This window comes from Colossoma macropomum, unplaced genomic scaffold (genome assembly GCF_904425465.1).
Source record: "Colossoma macropomum unplaced genomic scaffold, Colossoma_macropomum, whole genome shotgun sequence".
NCBI lineage: Eukaryota > Metazoa > Chordata > Actinopteri > Characiformes > Serrasalmidae > Colossoma > Colossoma macropomum.
Window position 1 is genome coordinate 38,677,479 of NW_023494789.1, and position 19,639 is coordinate 38,697,117.

General features: G+C 37.8%; 1 protein-coding gene across 1 annotated transcript; it reads right to left on the reverse strand.

Annotated features, from left to right (window-relative positions):
• Positions 1-506: 506 nt before the first annotated feature.
• Positions 507-18,832, reverse strand: LOC118808511 (phospholipid transfer protein). The gene is made up of 16 exons (XM_036571239.1): positions 18,630-18,832; positions 13,391-13,517; positions 10,795-10,894; positions 9,129-9,254; positions 8,370-8,525; positions 7,138-7,201; positions 6,977-7,040; positions 6,738-6,829; positions 4,435-4,611; positions 4,294-4,353; positions 3,318-3,482; positions 3,142-3,209; positions 3,009-3,051; positions 2,829-2,892; positions 1,027-1,103; positions 507-931 (listed from the first exon to the last, which is right to left on the reverse strand). The coding sequence occupies exons 2-16, from the start codon at positions 13,500-13,502 to the stop codon at positions 836-838; spliced, it is 1,464 nt and encodes a 487-aa protein (XP_036427132.1). The 5' UTR covers positions 13,503-13,517; positions 18,630-18,832; the 3' UTR covers positions 507-835.
• Positions 18,833-19,639: the final 807 nt, after the last annotated feature.

Here is a 19,639-nt window from a genome sequence, read left to right on the forward strand (position 1 = left end):
ATGCAATAACTTTATGTGGGGTAGTTTTTAAAAGCAATAAACACTTCAATTCTCTGGATCCTGTCACCACCACTGCAAACAATTCTCAGTAAATTTGTCTAGAACTAAGCATTCCACATTAAGCCACTCCGAATGACCTTATTTACAATTTACTGACTTAATTATGCAGACATTTTGGGAAAACAAACAGTAGAATCCCTTTTTAATCCAGAGTTTTCCAGTCCCTGTCTTTTGCTTCATCACACCTGATTCAACTGATTAACTCTTTGTGGGCTGGATCAGGTGTGTAGAGTAATAATTCACCAGGACTGGGATTGGTAACCCCTGCTTTAAACCTTTAAATGATTCTTCAGACTCACAAATCTCTTTTTCAAACAAGGTTCTTTAAGGAATCAAAAGTGGTTTTTCTATGGTGTCACTCTTTCTAAAAAAGTGCACCTCAAATATATCAGTTTTTGTAATATTTTGTGAGAAATGTGGGACAGCATGGTAAGAAAGTTGTTGGATGACACGGGAACATCAGCTCTTCATTTTAAGCATTTGAAACAGTACATTCAGTACAAACCTGTCATTTACACGAGCTACTGAAACACTAATGTGAGACACCAATATACATGTTTCTATGGGCAGTACAGTAGTGATACATCATGTCAGAAAGTATGTGCACATAAAATTTAATCAATACACGTAATCAAGAACACAAGGTTTCTACATCTATTTGTGTGTCTCTGGCACAGTCTGTAATATCTGATGGCAGCACTGTAGTGAGCATATATTTAAAAGTGAATGTGAAACACAAATAAAAAAAAAGATCCCAAGTACAAAACGTTCAGTGTTAGTCAGTGTTGTCAGTCTCTCCAGCCTGCTTCCTCTCGATCAGCTCCCTCAGGCCACTTCTGAAATGCAGGTTGGCTCCTACAATGATGTAGCCCTAAAGGTCAAAAGGGAAAATTGAGGAATTTATTTAAAAAATGTTGTCCTTAAAAATTACATTAGTACAGGTCACATGGACGGCTCAGGACTTACATTGTGATACTCCACCACCTCCTCGATGAAGTCGATACCATCGGGCAGAGGAATCCGCACTCCTCTCTTAGTGTAATCTTACATTTAAAACAGAGGAACATTAATTGTTCAGCATACAGTCTTTGTTCAGTGTTCAACCAGACATGCTTTACAGTGTTGCAGTTCTTTAAAGGAGATTTACACCAATTTTTTAAATTTTCTTCATAATTCAGTCGTTGAGATCTCTACAGAGTCATTCAGAGTGTTTTGATGTGAACTGATTCATTGTAGAGAAACGGATCGATTTATTTATAATGGTGGTGATAGGGACTGGGGGTTTCCAAAGAAAATATAGACATTTTATTTACCATCTGAAATACATAGTGAACCTACACTTGTCTTCTGAGTTTTAATATGTAATATTGATGATGGCACAATAGGAATAAATCTGAAAACTATCATAAAACAATGTCAGACACCAGGCAGCGTATTCATTAACATTTGATATAATAGCTTCTGTGATGGAGATTAAAGTTTTCAGACGTCTGGTTCCTATCACCACCATTGTGAACAATTCTGCCGCTTTAAATGTCTATAGAATGGAGGATTTCACATCAAAACACTCTGAGTGACTTTGCTTTAACCAATTAATTATGCACAAATTTAGAAAAATCACAAGAACTCCCCTAAACCAGGTTCTTTAGGGAACAGAAATTGGTTCTATCTCATTGCGACAAAGAATTAAAATTTCATTTGAAATATTTCTTTGATTCCAAGGAAATATTTACTTTATTTTAAACCGTAGGTAACTGCATATTGGCACTGTCCAAAGAAAAACATGTATCTCCAAAACTGTAATTTTACAGGAGAAAAATTGTAACTTTCAATGTAAATGTAAAAAATGTTATTCTAAGTGATTTTATAGCATTTCCATTCTTCCATTCATCATGAAATCTTCACAAAATATAAAGCACAGCTGCTTTGTTCAACTGCTGTAGAAAAATAAAAATTGAAAAAATGGAGATGTTTTTCTTTAGACAGCGACAACATATTAATGCATGTACGATGCATTCGTTTAGGTGTGAGCAATAGGATATTTTATCATTATTGTAATTAATTACACATTACACCATAATATGCGTTTTTTTAGACTACATTGTAGATCTCATCGCTACTTAAAGAACACTGACCAACTGCATATCTCATTACAAAAATAGTATAATTAGTCTTTTTTTGATACAGTCCAGTGCAGCACACTGTTAGTAATAAAGGTTCTGTGCAGGTACATTTTATGTTCATCAAAATACAAACAATGAAAATGTTCTATCAGAGGTACAACAGTGGTTTTAAGGTCCAATTGTGTTCTTCAAATAAGTTTTTCCCAGCATAAAAGTATATAATTGTATCTTTTCATAACCAAATGTTTTAAAACAGAACAATAAAATAAAAAGACTGGAGACGAGACGGGGTGTGTGGAGTCAATACAGCTTAGAGAATATAATTTCAGTGGTTTATGGTACAATTATGTTCCCTGACTTAAGGTACTGAGATGTACCCCTGAGAGTCACACCCCAGTGACAGTAAAGTAAAAATAATTGTATTCATAGTTTTTCCCACAAATGTGACACTTCTGGTTTTATTTTGTCTGTTCCAACTTATCAAACCTTAGAAAAAAACAAATATCACGATACATCTTGTGTATTGTAAAAATGTCTTCAAGTATCATGATGTAATATTTTTGCCATATAGCCCACCCTTTCGTTCTACATTGAGGACAACTGCCATACATGGAGACAAGCAAAAGGTCATTGAATTTCACTTACTGTTGAGGAGGGGCACCACCGTGATTTGCAGCATAGTCTTCAGCGGAGCTTGGAGAGGGATCAGCTAGAAAGAGTGCAGAGATTCAGCCATTAATCCTCAAATCCTCAAATGCTGAGCTTCCATTTTACTTCCCTCAAAGCAATAACTTAATGCAAAGTTCACATTAAAAGACGTCTTACCGCTAATGACTCCAAAGCAGACTGGTTGGAGAAAATTTTAAACCTAGAAACAGAACATATGCTCAATATCTATAACCATAACTGAATCTAATGAAGTGTCCAGGAAAGTTGGTTGAAAGGTATTTGTACGCACCTTCTGAGGTCCAGATGAATGGCTAGTCTCTTCCCCTTCATGGACACTTTGGCATTGAATTTGGACTCCTATCAACACAGCAAAACAATTTTAGTTAGACCACTGTCTGAGGGACAGAAGCACCATTGTTCAGGAGGTTCATGTCTCAAAACAGGTATGTGATTGAACGTCCTTACCATGGTCATACTGCTGAGCTGGACGGGTGCCTTTCCTGGAGGAAGAGCCAGCACTCTGACCCCAGAGTGGACAGCTACGCTGGCCCCTGATGTCTTGATGGTAGAGGTAGGAGCTGAGGTGACCTCCAGCTCCAATGAGATAGGAGCTTCCATCAGAGCTGGGTTCTGAAAGATGAAACAAAATCATGTTGTTGCTATTGGCAAATGGCAAAAGCGTTCAGTCATTTCTTTTGGTCCATTAGTTATGAAATGGTCACACAATGTAAAGGGCAGCTTTCGTTGGCGAAAGGAAAGAAAAAGTACAGAAACTGAGTGGAAACATGGACCAATTTAAGCAGCACCCATTAGATTTTTGCCTGTCTGGATGCTCTTTACCAGACTTTCCACACATTAGCCCGTGTGTGGTGTTGGGGTCTGTGGGACCCATTTTTTTAATGTTTACTAAAAGAAAAAAATTATCATCATTTCAACCTCAGATTTCTTGGCTTTTGCTAATTTTCTGTGAAGAACATCTAAAATAACACATTTTCAGTGACTTCACACTGTTCACCCCCCACACATTTATATTACACATGTGGTGTTGGGTGAACCTGCAGGGAATAAAAGTGTGGAGGTGCTGTGTCTTTCACTCTGTTCTCCTCCTACATGGCCTGCTGTTAGTATGTGTGTACCTGTGTGTGTGTGTGTGTGTGTGTGTTTGTATATATGTGTGTGTGTGTGTGTGTGTGTGTGTGTGTGTGTGTGTGTGAGGGTGGACACATGGACAGGCTGCTGACTGGCTACAGCTGCTAAAGGAGAACCCTACTCTGGGCACTTGTGATATTTTAAACATCTGGAATTTTTACATAAACTGTTATGGCTGTATTGATTAAAAAAACAGTAATGTGATGGGTCCACCAGACCACTGAGTAACAACAACATCAACACCACACAAGGAATAAAAATACAAACTCATTTTGAAAGAGAAAGCTCTTACCAACATCATGATAGGTCCAAAGTAGGTGGTTCTGAGAAGCATCTCCAGGTCTTTTGGCATCTAAAATTTTTGGTATGTTATTATTCAGAGCCTTTCTACTGAACACAAACAGGAGAAAACAATCTTTAGACGGCATCTTACTCTGTCATTTGATATGTGCATCCTGAACACCCCTCCTTTGAAATATGAATAGAGTCCACTGTCGAAGAAATACTCAGACAGAGCCAGATAGATCATGCGGTCGTACTCTCTCACAACAGGATTCACTGCATAGTTCACCAGAGTATCTTTCTCATTCTGCAGATTGTAGAACATGCCCTGCAGAGACAGATAGAGATTCTTTCAGAGGAATCTAAAATTCAGAGTATTGAAACGCTCAAGTCTTAATACTCATCTACAAACCCAATTCCAAAAAAGCAGGGACAGTGTGTGAAATGCTAATAAAAGCAGAAGACAGTGATTAGTAAATTTTGCTTGACCTGTATTAAATTGAAAATGTTACAAAAACACAATATTTGAAGTTTTATCTTATGAAGATCCTTGCTTTTCATAAATATACACTCATTCCAAATTTTATGCCTGCAACATGTTACAAAAAAGTTGTCACAGAGGCATGGCTACCACTGTGTTTTAAAAGCACTTAATAATCATATGGGGACTGAATACAAAAAGTAAAAGTGGAATTTTTGCCATTTTTCTGTCAGAAAAAAAGTCTTTAGATATGTATCCATACAGGGCCTTTCTTGTCATATTTTGAGCTCAATAAGACACACATTTTCAGTGGAGGCAGGTCTGGACTGCAGGCACCTCTGCGGCTTGGTGTTGTTATGTTGAAATAAGCTTGACTGTCCCTGAAAAAGACAGTATCTAAATGTGTTCGGCATTAATGGTGCTTTTACAGATATACAGGTTACCCACTTATACCCCCCGAATACCATTACAGACCCTGGCTTTTGAACTGGTAACAATCTGTATGGTCCTTTCCTCTTTGGCCCAGAGACACGATGTCCATAATGTTTGTGAATAGTCTGAAATGTTGACTCATTAGACCACAATGCATGTTTCCACTGTGCATCATCTTAAAGAGATGATGTAATCATGTTTAGGTGTATATATATATATATATATATATATATATATATATATATATATTTTACTGTGTTCTTAGCCTTAAATTGTTTCTGCTTGCATCAATTTTAGAATGAGTGTGTATTTACAAAAAAACAAGTTGATAGAAAAACCAATAGTATCTGGTCTATGTGCTGTTTTTGTTCAAATACATGTCAAAGATGTATAAATGACTGCTTTCTGTTCTTATTTACATTTTACCTATTATTGCAATGTTTTTGTAATTGGGTTTTTAAAATAAATAACAAGTCCTGTTTGCCTCTGTATTGCACCTGCTTCTCCCGCAGAAAATCCTAAAACACTAACATCTGTGAGCTTTGTGTAGTACAAAGAAAAGAAGAGAGTAGGATTCAAATAAACACACTGACTGGTTGTGTATATTCTTGAGGCTGAAAGAGGAACTCCACAGATTTTTCAAAATTTCTGCCTAATTAAGTGGTTAAGCATTAAACAAAGTTATTCACAGTGGTTTGATGTGAAATGTTCTGTTTTAGAGAAACAAATTAATCAGAACTGTTCACAGTTGTGGTGACAGAAACCAGACATCTCAAGTGTTTAAAGCCTCTACCTCACAGAAAGTTACTAAATAAAAATGTTTTATGATAGTTTTGAGAAAAGTTTTTGGCCTAAAACATATATTTTTTTAAATCTATTCATGCGCTGAAAAAATGGTCCATGACTATAATGTGTCAAGTGGTTGCACACAAATAAAATATTTCACAATGCTTTCTTTAAGTTTGCTTTTGGCAAGATTTACGTTGATGTAACATATAATGTTTATAGGTAACCACTCAACATATCGCTGCTCTCAGAAGAAAACCTCGTATCTCCATTTTTGATGTTTGTCAGTTTTTGACATAAATTGAAAATGCCTGTGGTCCTTTACATTGTGTGTAAATTTCATGATGAATGGACTAAAGTAAACAGCCCCAAATGACTTGGAAAAAAATCTGGTTCCACTGACTTTAAATTAAAGTAGGTTTTTTCCTTCTCCTGTAAAGTTACTATTTTGGAGATACAAGGTTTTCCTCTGACAACAGCGATATTTTAATCATGTAAATTTAAAGCAAAGTTAAGAAAAAATAGTCCCTAAGGAAAATGCATTTCTTTCAGATTTACCATAATTTAACCTTCATCAACATTATATATAAAAACTCAGAGGACGTGTGGTCATTTAGTAAACAAAATGGCTATATGTGCATTGTAGACCCCTGGTTCCTATCACCACCACTGTAAATAAATCTCCTTTAACTCTATTACAGTTATTTATACTTACATACTTAATATCGACCCAAGCTTTGTGATAAAACACTCACCCTGAAGTCCATATCAAGACTAGTGCCAGTGACCACAGGGTCACTCAAAAGCGAATAATCAATGCCCACATATTTATCCACCTCTGCACGCACTGCATGAAAACACAAACAAACAAATGTCTCACAGTAAACGCCCAACCCAAACACCTCCACAATTCCCAGTACATTCTGGACAGGTCAGGCAGAGACATGACATCACAAATTCTCAGATATAAAAACAGTCAAAAGTGCTGTCTGACCTGGAATCGTCTCCAGCAGTTGGTTGATCAGCACCAGCGCGGCGTGATTCAGTGCAGGGCAAATCTAAAATGAATTTACAACTTCTGTAAATATTATGCTCATCTTAAGAACAACATACGTAGAAGGTGAAGACATGCCTCTTCAGCCTGAAGAAACAAACCTGCTGATTTAGGATGAAGCGCATTCCTGTGGTCAGGAACGTTGCGACAAAGTCGTAAACCCTCCTGTGAACATGAAAGTATTCAAATATAAATATTAAACATATAATTATACAATGTACAATACAGCCAGACCTCTACTATTTCACTCATGTCATTAGCACATTATTACACTCTTAAAAAAAAGTTTCCTAGATAGTCCTTTTCTAGGAAAACCCTTAAATTGGTATGGAACCTTACATCATGAGGAGGCTGTTTTGTTGTGGAAAAGAGGTTCTTTTTTTTCATTTTTTCAAAATGTTTGCATAATCTCATCATTGCCATGGAAACAAAGTCTGTCTGTTCATCATTTAATCCTAAAGATTTGGCCTAACATTAAATTCACAGCTTATCTTATATACAGCCATATGCAAACGTTTGGGTGGCCAAATGACATTTTGTTGTGAAAAAAAAATATGGATGTTTGTTTTGATGCAAAATTACTGTTTATATGCTGATATAAAGTATGGCCTGTGCAAAAGCTCCAGCACATTTTATGTGTGTGTATACATATATATATATATATATATATATATATATATATACATATGTGTGTGTGTATAGGTAGATAAATAGATAGATAGATTTTTTTTCCTAAATAAATTAAATTAAAGATGTTACATTTTATTCTCTATAAAGAATGTGTGAACTTATTTTCAATTAGAAAATCAACAAAGCATGTAATTTGACCTGGCATTTTCAAACTTTTGCATACAACTGCATAATGAGAGCAATAGACCGGGCAGTAGTTTGAAGTTTGGTCATTGTTTAGTCTAGTTATGCCTGTATTTCCTTTATATGTAGGTCTTATTTTGGAAAGCTATTAAAGAGCCAATGGAATCTGAAGAACCATGTGGTTGTGGTTCTTAGTGGACTGAGTGACTCATTGATCTTTTTATGGAGAGGTCCTTTAAAATTATTTAATTTTTGAAAAAGTGCTGTGAGTAACCAGTCAGAGATATTTTAAAAAAACATTTTAAGAGCTTGTTGTGAAGCTAAAAATGCCACCAAGCAAAGAACCATCTGCTGAAAGGGTCCATAAAATGCTCCTTCTACAGCATTGCTCTAAAGAACTTTTTTAAAGAACCTTTTGTTTTTAAGAGTGACATTACAGTTGAACATGAACACCTGATGATCTGCCAATGTGTATAAAGCATGATGATGAAATGTCTTATATATGTATGGGGTCCAGTACCCAAGGGTTCCGCCAAACTTGGCCCTCATCTTGCCAATGGAAGCATCACAGCTGACATTGGAGATCTTGAGACGGCCTAGCTCATCTTTGGCCAGGTCGAGGGCGGTGTGGATGTTCACGCCTTCTGCAGAGGCGTTGATGGGACCCTCGTCGTAGCTTATGGAGGAAAGAGACATCCATCAGAAAGATTGTTCTACTCAGGTTCATCTCAGTCAGCATTTGGACAACATGGTTTAAAATCCATAAGTAATTTTAAAGAGTCAGGGTGTTCAAAAGCTTGGAACCACTTACCATATTAATAACACGTGTAACTCACTTCTTAATTTTATATCGCTTTCTCAGTCATTTTGGAATCATCTACAGCTCTGTTCCTCATCTCGGACACGTCTAACATTTCTTTATTTTTATTTACAGCTCTCTAGTGTCCTACTAACTATCTAACACCTGTGAAGTTGTACAAGATAATCATATTAGAATAATTTCATACATTTGCAACTATATTGTTTTATTTTATTGAAAACACAGATTCCAAACTTTTAAATGGAGTAGTTATGTTTCATGATGGAGCTATATTAGCTGTGCCGCTTTGTTATTGCCACAAGGGTATTTTAATCAGTTATCAAGCAACACACTGTAAGACTAACTTGTGGAGAATGATTAGTTCCCATTCGCAGGAGATCATTTGCTAACTTTAGCATGAGAGAAGGAGCCCAAATGGGTTTATGCTAAGAAGAAGGAAGTTCTACGTCACAAACTTACAAGAACCAGTAGAGGATGCGTCTCTGGAAGCTGACGGTGATGGATGAGTTGTGCACCTCAAAAAGAAGTCCAGCTGTAGGCTGGAAACTGAGGTCAGCTGTCAGGTTTAGCTCTGTTATCTTCACACTGTGAGGAGGTCAGAGGCACAGGTTTATGATTAGTGGCCAATTTGATCTCCAACTGTTTTAAACAAACTCAGAACAGGGCCTTTCATAAAGTGGGATTTATGGCTCAGCCAGCTAACTTTATCCGTAGTTTAATCTTACCCTGGACTTTCTTTCTCATGATAGGGGATCACTTTTTACCCAGATACCTGCCATGGCAACTTATAATGCATGCCTAACTTGCTCCAAGGCAGGTAAAATTCAGGGTTTCACATCATGAACAACTCTTGGACCATCAGATGACCTTTAGACCAATCAGGCACTGATGGAGGTGGACCCCTGCAGGGTCTTCATGACATCTGTGACATCAATCACATGAAGAATATTACTTTTTAGCAGAGGAAACAAATCAAACTACATCGATAGTAAGAGTATTGCAGGATGTTCAAGAAATGTGTTGACATTTTAGCTTTGGGTCATGTGTTCTCCAGAATTAATTGCACTTGGTTCATTTTGCTTTGGACTCTAACGGGGGTGGGAGGTGGTCTAGGAACTACCCCGGCAGGGTGTGTATGTGTGTGTAGAAACAGAGACGTGAGCTGGGTGAAAGAACAGGAACGTGGCTGTGGCTGTGGCCAACAACAGCTGGAAAATAAGGCACCACAACTTGTGCAAAAGCAGTGCCTCTTTTAATAGCAGTGAGCGTTGCAATATAAAGCTATTGTTACCCTAATAAGCACTAATGTGGTGGCAGTGGAGACAGCATTGCTTTTTTGCTGTTGCAAATGCTTTAATTTTTACATATTTAAGTACTTTTTCATCATAACGATTAGCCTAAGTATCTGAACCTGGGTTAACAGAGAAAGCTGTTAACCACCTTTGTAAAATGACTTAAATCCCGTTCCATTTATTAGGTTTTGTGAAGCTCTTGGTCAGGAACCCTGTGTCTGCTGAACTTGCTTGGCCCCAGGATGTGGACTCGCACATCAGGAGTAATTAGACCATCAACCACAAACCTCTTTCGTTGCTAACTTATTCCTATTAGCATTGACGCTAATCAACTCTTGCAAATAATTCTCATTTTGTAAAGCCATTTGTGATAAACACCTTCATTATTGCACACTATTGATTCCACCATTGGGTCATTAATTAACTCATTAACTGCTCAGTAACTTCAACTCTTACAGCCCTTTTCTTTATTTCTTATTTGATTTGTCCACCATGTTCCTAACATTATGCCTACGCTTGGAAAACACTCATCTCTGAATAACTTGTGGTGGGTGATGCAAGTGATTTTCTGTCTCGACATTAGTCGAGTGACCTTTTTCCGTTGAAGTACGTCTTACTCATCCTCTGAGTGTTGTAATTTAACTGAGTTTGCTAAAAGTGTAATTCATCCAGGTCTAACTGATGAGGAGGAACTGATGTTCATCGTGTCTTTGCTGGAATGATAATGTCTTTGTAATTTCATATTTGGACTGAATTCTGAATTGAGGTAAATGTTGTATTAAAATAAAAAGACAGTAAACACAGCTGATGATGGCTGGACAAGTCTAACTGACTCTGTAATGGAATACTGGAAGCGCCCCTCCTTGCCATGCATCTCTGGCATGGTGATGTTTCCCAGCTCCTGCTCCACAAACTTCTGTGTCTCATACTTCACTGAAAAAAAACACAAGAAAACCTTAAGGCAGGGGTCGCAACCCAAATGTTAAGAAGAGCCATTTTATCCTTTCAACAAAAATCGAACCACCTTGTGAGCCACAGCATTTTATGTCCATTTTATTAAAGTAACATTTTAGCATCTTGGCTAAAAATGTGTCTTAATATGAGCTAGGTAATGTCCTGGTATGGACATTATATAATATTACATAATATTAACGAAAACACAGACTTACTTTGCTCTGCTTTAAGCTTTAGCTCAGTTATAATGGCTTTTCTCACATCTCCGGTAGGAAACATTTTTGCAAAAGTAGAATATTTTCTTGTAAAATGTCTAACATTTGATTTTTTACAGCTTCTCATTGGCCAGTTTCTTGTTCTAATTTTCTGGTTCCACCTTAAATGGTGCCTGAGGCTCCAGAATGCAAATGCTGCACCATTTAAGGTGGAACAGGAAAATTCGAATAAGAAGCTGGAGAACGAGAAGCTGTACTTCAGCCTTGTGACTTTTTAGTGTTTGACAGTTTCTCACTGAAGATTAAATGTATCACAAAACTAGCTGGGTGCTTTTAAATGCACATCAGTCCATTTGTCTCCAATTTATTGATGTTCATCTTAAATTTTTCTCTTTGCCTTTTTGTTAGCTATGTCTGTGTTGCTATGGTAACCAGCAGTCTGTGCTAATCTTCAGGGTTGAAGGGTGAATTAGCAGATATACAGTAACTCCAGCATTTCAAACCATTTATTTTTAAAACTGTCTTAGAATGAATAGCAGAGCTTTATTTTACTGCAAAAGAGGATTAACATTATTTTATTTTTTACCTAAAATTCTGCTGTGGAGCCGCAACAGGGCAGTAAAAGAGCCGCATGTTGCTGCCTTAAAGGGATGAAAAATATGAACATTGCTACATCTTTTGTAAATATGCTTACTCGCCTCCTACAGTTGCCTCTAGAGCGGTCTAGAGTGGTCATCAACCCTGGTCCTGGAGATCTACCTTCCTGCAGAGTCTAGTTTCAACCACTACCTGACACACCTGCTCCAGCTAATTAACTCCTTCACAGCTCCCTAAATGGCTGGACCAGAAGCATTAGTGTTAAGTAAGCGGAGGGTTACATGTAAGATGCAGGTTGGAACTAAACTCGGCAGGAAAGAAGGCTGGTGACCACTACTGTAAAGTGAGATTTCATGATTTAAAGACATCTTTTCTCATGATGTATCTTGAAGGTGGGAGGAACTATGACTCCACCTGCTTTGGAGTGTATTTTAGTTCAAGTTCAAGAGGCTTTATTGTCATTTCAGCTGTATACAAGTACACAGTGAAACAAAACAACATTCCTCCAGGACCCTGGTGCACCACAGGAACACAAGTGCAAAACAATACAATTTACATAGGACAGGCAATACAATGCAATAAATGCAAAAGACTTACAAGTAAACAGGACACAGACAGTACACAGTACTGAGAATATGTAGATTGTAAAACAGGGTGTAACATACTATGACATATTAGCAGCTAGCCTAGCATATATGAGCATAGCAGTCATCGAGGTAGTGGGTAGGGGGCTGTTTAGATTTTTTTTCCATTAGCTGGTGAATTCAGAAGGCAGGCAGAGAGCAAACATCACTGTTAGGAAGTTGAATATCTTACTATAAAAGATATTATAATAAAGATATTATGTCTGTTTTTTGTTATGTTTTTGTTCAACAACCAAGGCGCTAGTGCTAGCTTGGTTGTACTATTAGTCTATATATCAGTGGCTAGCAGTCGCGGTTGATTGCTACCACAGACATTACCTGTGTTTGTGTGACATATTTGCATAATAGATGCTGGGTTTTATAGTGAGAAAACACTTAAAACATGAAAACAAGATAGAAAATGTGACAGAATACAGTATAACTTGACAAATAATATATCAAACTCTAGCTTTTGGCTAGAATGCCCCATTAAATGGTCAGTGTCCACCTATTTTAGAGATACCTCAGTTGAACTCAGTTGCAATATTTTTTGACTTCTGAATTTAATGGAAATGCGCATGATTTAGAAACTGAAAGCAACATGTTTTTTTCTTATTCATAGGTGAGCAAGCAAGTGAACAGTTATAAAAGTGTGTTATATTTGAATGCATTTTTATAGTTGCAGCTGTCTGTAGAACAATTATTTATAAACTGCAGTTGTGTTGCACAACCATCTTCATGGAGAGGTGCAAAGTATTTTCACAGCAGCGGCTTCTCACCCCTCCTATATCACTCCTCATTGCTCACTAGCAGCTCAGCAAAGAGTAATCTGAGTCCCAGCCGTGTCCTAGTTAATCTAATAACAGAGGAAGATTATCTTATTTTATTATATTAATTTAAAAATCCTCGAGTCAATTTCCATTCCTCCAGCAGAATGGCCACTAGGGGACCTGCAGAAAGAGGTCTGCTCTGGCACAGCTGCGTCCTTTGCTACAATGATAATAAATAGTAATAAATAATGATAATAAATGATGTCTTACACATTTCCAGGCCTCTGGAGGTGATACGAATTTTGCAACCAGGTGGAATTTCTGTCATCTTTGCCACGAGCGGGAGGAGGAAGATGATGGTGACTGTTCCATAGACTCCCATTTTGCCTTACTGGAGCTGGAGCCCAAGAGAAGAGGAACATGAAGCAAAGTTAAAGAAAAGACTCACTCAGAAAGAAGGAATCATTCAAACAGTAGCCAGCAGATAAATAATGAACACATGAATTATTCAGTTACTTTCTCAACAGTGTGGTTCACCATAAACAACCACATAAAAGGTACTCCACATTCAAATTAGTCAGCAAGGACAATCCCTTTCCTGCTCGGACAGTCAACTTAACTTTCCGGGGTTCATCTTCTGATTCACTGACTGCTATATTTAGACAGTCTGAACACTATTTATCACAACATTGCTGACTATTCAGCTGCACAAACAAGTAAACAAATCCATTAAATTCTCTAATAACACATACGTAAGGTAATACAGCAAGAGTTATGCAAAGAGCGACTAAAATTTGTCAGTTATTTAATTAGTGCACTCCTACCTCAGGTGCCTTCACTGCTGTTGTCTGCAAAGGCAAACGGCTGCTTCTGGGAAGCTTTAACTTCAACAACGTCAAGGCTATTTGTTTCTGCACTCTATGCCCAACCCTCTCCTTCTCTCTCTCTCTCTGTCTCTCTCTTGCTCACTCCCCATCCTTTTCAGCCAAAGAGAAACAAACACTTCTATTACAGACTAAATAATGTTCCACTGCTGCAGAGGAAGGAGAGGAAAAGGTATGAACAGCTCCCTAAAAATCTAGACATCCCTTCAGAAAACACTTAATAATCTGTCTCTTGTCTTTTGAAACTATAGGTATATACACAATATACATATTGTAGTGTTGGCGTAGAAGGAGACATGGAAGAAGTCATGATTCTGCTGCAAGTAGTGCTCTTTTATTGGAACATTGGCAGTGAAGGAGAGCCGCCATGATAACAGGCCGGTCGCTTCAAGCCATATATTGTCCATTTGTGATAGTCACCCAGACCCACACTAACTACCCCACAGCCCAGCAAAGAATGATACAAATAACACATTTGCATGTATTTAGCCTAACAATAACAACTTATTTACAATAAAGTCTCTTGTAACACGAGCAGGGCGCCTCCTGAGAGCCTCCGCGCATGGCCAACACAGCAGCACATCAGCAAGATTGTAGTTTTCCTTTGACCATTTGAAACATGGGGTGAGTTTTGGAAGTCTGTCGTTTGGCCTGATGAGACTAAACTGGAGTTGTTCAGGCACATGGATGTTGCTCTTGTTTGGTGAAGGAAGGGAGTGGCCCTAAAAACACACTGTTCCCACAGTTAAACATCGTGGTGGAAGCATAACACTGTGGGTCTGTTTTGCTGCTTCAGGCACAGAGGACCTTGTTTGGGTACATGGAGTCATGAAGAGAGATTATGTTGACATTTTGAATGATAATGTGAAGAAATCTGCTGCCAGTCTGGCTTTAGGTCGCCTTTGCGTCTCCCAGCAAGACAATAACCCAAAGCACACATCCAAGTTCATCCAAAATGTTTTGAATGACACCAGGTCCTGGAGTGACCCTAACCTCAATCCTATAGATAATGTATGGCAGGAGCTCAAGGTTAAGGTCAAAGAACGAAACCATGTAGTTTGGATGAGCTAGAACAATTTGTCAGTAAGGATTGGGTTAAAATTCCTCAAGAAATGTGTGCCAACCTAGTTAGAAACCTCCTTCTTTCTTCATTGTCACTGCAATGATCCACCACCCAAGTAATACCTGCTCTGTGGTGGTCCTGACCATTGAGGAACAGGGTGAAAGGGGCCTAACAAAGTATGCAGAGCAACAGATGGACTGCAGTCTGTAATTGTAGAACTACACAGTGTACCTATATAGTAAGTGGAGCTGATAAAATTGACAATAAATGTAGACGTAAGGAGGTGAACTTGAATGAAGTGACCAGTCGGGGTATGTGTATATACACATAGAAGTTTGTTCATTTTTTAGGAGGACATTAGACATAAAATAATACACTTGCATAATGAAGGAGAAAAAACTGTTTCAAAAATAAACAGATACACAGAAGACCTGGTAGGCCACCAAAACTGTCCCCATAAACAGCACTTAAAGCTTTCATCTTTGTGAAAGAGGAGAAAATCAAGCTGCTTCAAATCCACAGGTGTTCCTGTTCATCCTTCCACTTTGAGAAGACAACTCAATACTATGAATCTGAAAGGTTGTGTAGCTGCCAAGAAGGCCTTACTAAGAAAAGAAAACAGAGGAAAAGGCTGCTGGTGTTCTCAGAACAATGGTCTTGACCTAAGAGTGTGTTTGGATTACTTGGATCGTGAGAAGCAAAAAGTGCAACCAGCTTCTAAGACTGACCTTTGGAGGTGTGGAAAAATATCCCTGCCAATTTCTTTGAAATACTGAAAGCAAGTCTCCACAAAATGAACATTTTTTTGTCTAAAATTGAATAAATGAAGGCTGGTCTCTGTCTTATGCCCAATACTGTATGTGGAATGGTGTATTAGAATGATCAAGTGGGGGGGGGGGTTATAAATGCAGAGGAAAAGCTGTTTGTCTCTTTGTCTAAATGAGCAGCGGGGGCTGCATGCATCTCTATAGTAACCTCTCACTGAAGAATGAATGGAGAGAGAGAGAGAGAGAGAGAGCAGTTTCCAAATGCTCCTGCTTCATTAAATACATACTTATTTTTTCCTGTATGACCATATGTGCCTCACTTCAGCGATCCTCCATAATAATAACATTTCTGTGCTTTTTGGCAGGCATCCTATCTGAAAGTCCTTTGACTGTCACGTGTCTTTGTGTGTATGTATGTGTGTGTAGGTCTTTTGGGGGCAGCTGTCTTCAGTCATCCAGACATAACCATCTGAACAAGCACGACCAAAACAAAGAGAGTCCCTATTGAGGTTTTATTAGGTCATTGACCCCAGGGTCTCTAACTTAATCGCACTTTTAAGAGAAAGGTCCTTGTGAACAGAGACGTTGCTCAAATTCTGCTTCCGTTTTTCTTAGACTCAGACCTTTTTGAAATCACAGGACTTACATGGAATACATCTCCCAGCACATGCATTGTGCAACTTCACTAAGTGGCCTTTGCCATACATAACTGACTTATCAAACACAGTGACGAAATGAGGGCAAATCTCTATGGAACCAGTTCCAGTGATACATAAGTATTCTGGAAGGTTATTAACATAGAAGTTGGCCAGCTGTTGCTTTCTCTCGCAACATCCCAGGCCTTGTATACAGGGTTTAAAACACTTGTAGTTTGTCAATGCATTTAAGTATTATTTTTGGAAGATCTGCACTTTTACTCCTTTATATTTCCAAGAGAAAAAAACATACTTCCATATCTCAAAGGGCAGCATATGTCTTGTGTTCTTATGCATTTTAATTTATTGTTTTCATTAAAACATCCAACTATATATAGTTATATATATTAGTGTAAAATGAAACTGATTTGTCTTTGTTTGAGGACGAGTGCTGCCGCTCAACACATTACCAACCAAAAAAAAACTATTTACATGTTAGAGCATTTACTTTTTATTGTTAAAGACTTGAGCATGTTTAAATGTAGATACGTTTTGAAATTCACTGATGTAGAGTAGATTTTTGGCTTCATACTTCCACTTTTAACTGAGTAAGATTTTAACACAGTGCTTGTACTTTTACTTAAACATCATATTTCTGTACTTTTTCCACTCTTCTTCTATTGTAAATGGCATATTTTCTCTACTTCCAATTCAGACCCATTGCTGCTGCACACTCTTGCCTCACTAACTGTTTACTTCTAAAATGCTTCCATTCTGGGCTTTGAACTGGTAGAAAAAAGTGGTGGGGCAGTGAAGAGTGGTAGGGGGTCCTGCAGCTCACAAACAAGTTGGGGTCAATGCCCTGTAATACCCTCATTTTTGGGGGGAAAGGAAGCAGGTTGTTCATCATTAAGAAAGAGACAAAAGGAACTCAGTTCAGCCAATCTTAAAAGGGTATGTTGTTTTTTAGGATGTTCTGGAGTAAAAAAACTTTTCCCCCAATATGTATGGCAAAAATGCATTTATAAAAAATATTCAAAATAATTTATACATATTTATATATCCATTTTTAGGCATCCTGAAACAAACTAGTAGAAATGCTCTTATACGGTTCATGGAGGCTTTTTAAATTTTTAAAAGGTTCATTACACTCGCATATCTCATCAACAAAAGGTGGTTCTTTGAAGAACCATCCACTGGAAGATTCACTAGGGAACCAGAATAAAAGAACCTCTTTGGTTCCATTTGGCATCTTTATTTTTAACAGTGTACAGTCAAAGTACATGTTTTGCTGATTTTCTAAATGAAAATAAGTTTAACACATCTTCTACAGGCAACTCAAATATTAAATATGGCATTTCTTTACTAATTTTAATGAACAGTTTCTTTTTTCATTTCAATTCTATTTATTTATTCCAAACATAAAATATAAAATGTGCCAAAACTTTTTCACAGGTCATGTTTTATGCTTTATTTTTTTCCAATATGTTAATTCAGGAAATAAACAGTAGTTTACATTAAAATGTGTAGACGTGTGTTCTCTGTAGAGGACGTCTTCACTTATTTTCACTTTAACAAAGCACGGAAATTGACCAGGGCACCCAAACTATGTACAAGAGCGAATGTGACCCACTACTGCCAAACACATCAAATGCCTTGCTCTCAAGTCACTTTATGTTTCAGCGCAGCATTCAGACAGAAATATGAAGATGGGGATGTTTGCATATTCTAAAGTCTAATTTAATTAATAATTAAGTCCTAGTAGTTCACTGACTAGCCAAAATAATTTCACACAATGTTCTTTATTTACTCTCTGATTAAGACTTAAAGTTGTAACCAGTACTAAGAAAATCTGGAATTAACTTTTTAAGAAAACAGACACTGAAATATTCTTCAAATCTACTGAAAAGCACACCCCAATCCTTGCTACACAAAAGACTAATATATATTTACTCTTTACTAAAAGCAGAAAAGGCAATACTTTAAGATTAGATTGACTCACCTCCATTTGAGCCACTGTTAAAGTGGCAAATGGTCTCCTTCCAAAAGGAAGCATAAAGTGCTGCTGTAAACTTTGTGCAGCCTTTGTGCAACAGAACTGCTTTCCCTGCATCATTTCCCAAGACTTTCACAACTTTCACAAGTCTGCCCAATACTTACAGCAGTGTGGAATGGCTGAGTGGACGTCTGGTGCGCTGGATGGAAAAGATGAGGACTGGTGAATTCGATTTGTCCCTTTTGCTCAAGAACTGGTCAGTGGCTTTTGCAAGTGACTGCTTGCCTCTAATCCTGAGTTTCACTCCTCCTTTCTAAGCCCATTCTCCGTCTGTTCCCCTTTCATGTCGGTCAGAATTTATATGGGCAGGTTGGGGAAAGGGGTGTTCCCCTCCTTGGCTGATGTCGTATGACTTTGTGGCTGCAATAATGACAGTCATTTCTTTCATAAACACATGGTATGTTAGCGTTTACTCTGAAGTGGCATTTAAAGAAGCAGAGGATTGTATTGACAGCTGAGATTTTTTAAACTTTCACACTTATCCCACAACTTGGGTATAAGCTTAGCTTTAAAATGAGTTTGCACTCTTTTAAGCTGATGTTAGTTTGTCTTTTAGTGTTTGGTTTTTTTAAGTAGGTGCTGATTCTACCTTTAACAGAAATGTAATGCTGCTCTTTAATTCCGAGAGTGACCCTTAAATTACTTTATGGCTTCTTGGAAGCACATTTAAAGTCACACCAGCTATATGGTTAAACTCTTTTTTTGTAAACCACAAAGGTCAAAGGTGGTGTATCTTGTAGAGTGAAAGGTACCCTTTTAAGAAAAAAAAAACAAGCTAAGAGAAGTAAAATTACATGCTTCTGGGAATTAGTAAAGCTTTAAAAAGTTGCAGCTAATTATAATGTGGCGCTCTGCTGAGTTCTGGTTGGGAGCCCATCTCAGGCAGAGAGGTTGCACGAAGCCTGTGTTACATCACATGCTCTTTGTGCCAGGCAGATGAAGGACCAGTCTGAAGAGTAAATCCTCAAAGCTGGTCTTCATGTCCCTCTCCTAAACCTTACAACAGATTCCCAAACACCCAGATGATTTTAGAGCACCACTTTCTGATCACTGGCACTTTAGTGTAGGCCTGGATGCCGGTTGCTCTGTGCTTTAAAGGGCCCGTATCATGCAA

Coding starts and splice junctions, on each gene's coding strand:
- LOC118808511 (XM_036571239.1), bottom strand. CDS start 13,502: ATGGGAGTCTATGGAACAGTCACCATCATCTTCCTCCTCCCGCTCGTG. Junction 7,202..8,369: donor AAGTTTGGCGGAACCCTTGG/GTACTGGACCCC, acceptor TCATGTTCACAG/GAGGGTTTACGACTTTGTCG. Junction 7,041..7,137: donor GCTTCATCCTAAATCAGCAG/GTTTGTTTCTTC, acceptor AATTCATTTTAG/ATTTGCCCTGCACTGAATCA.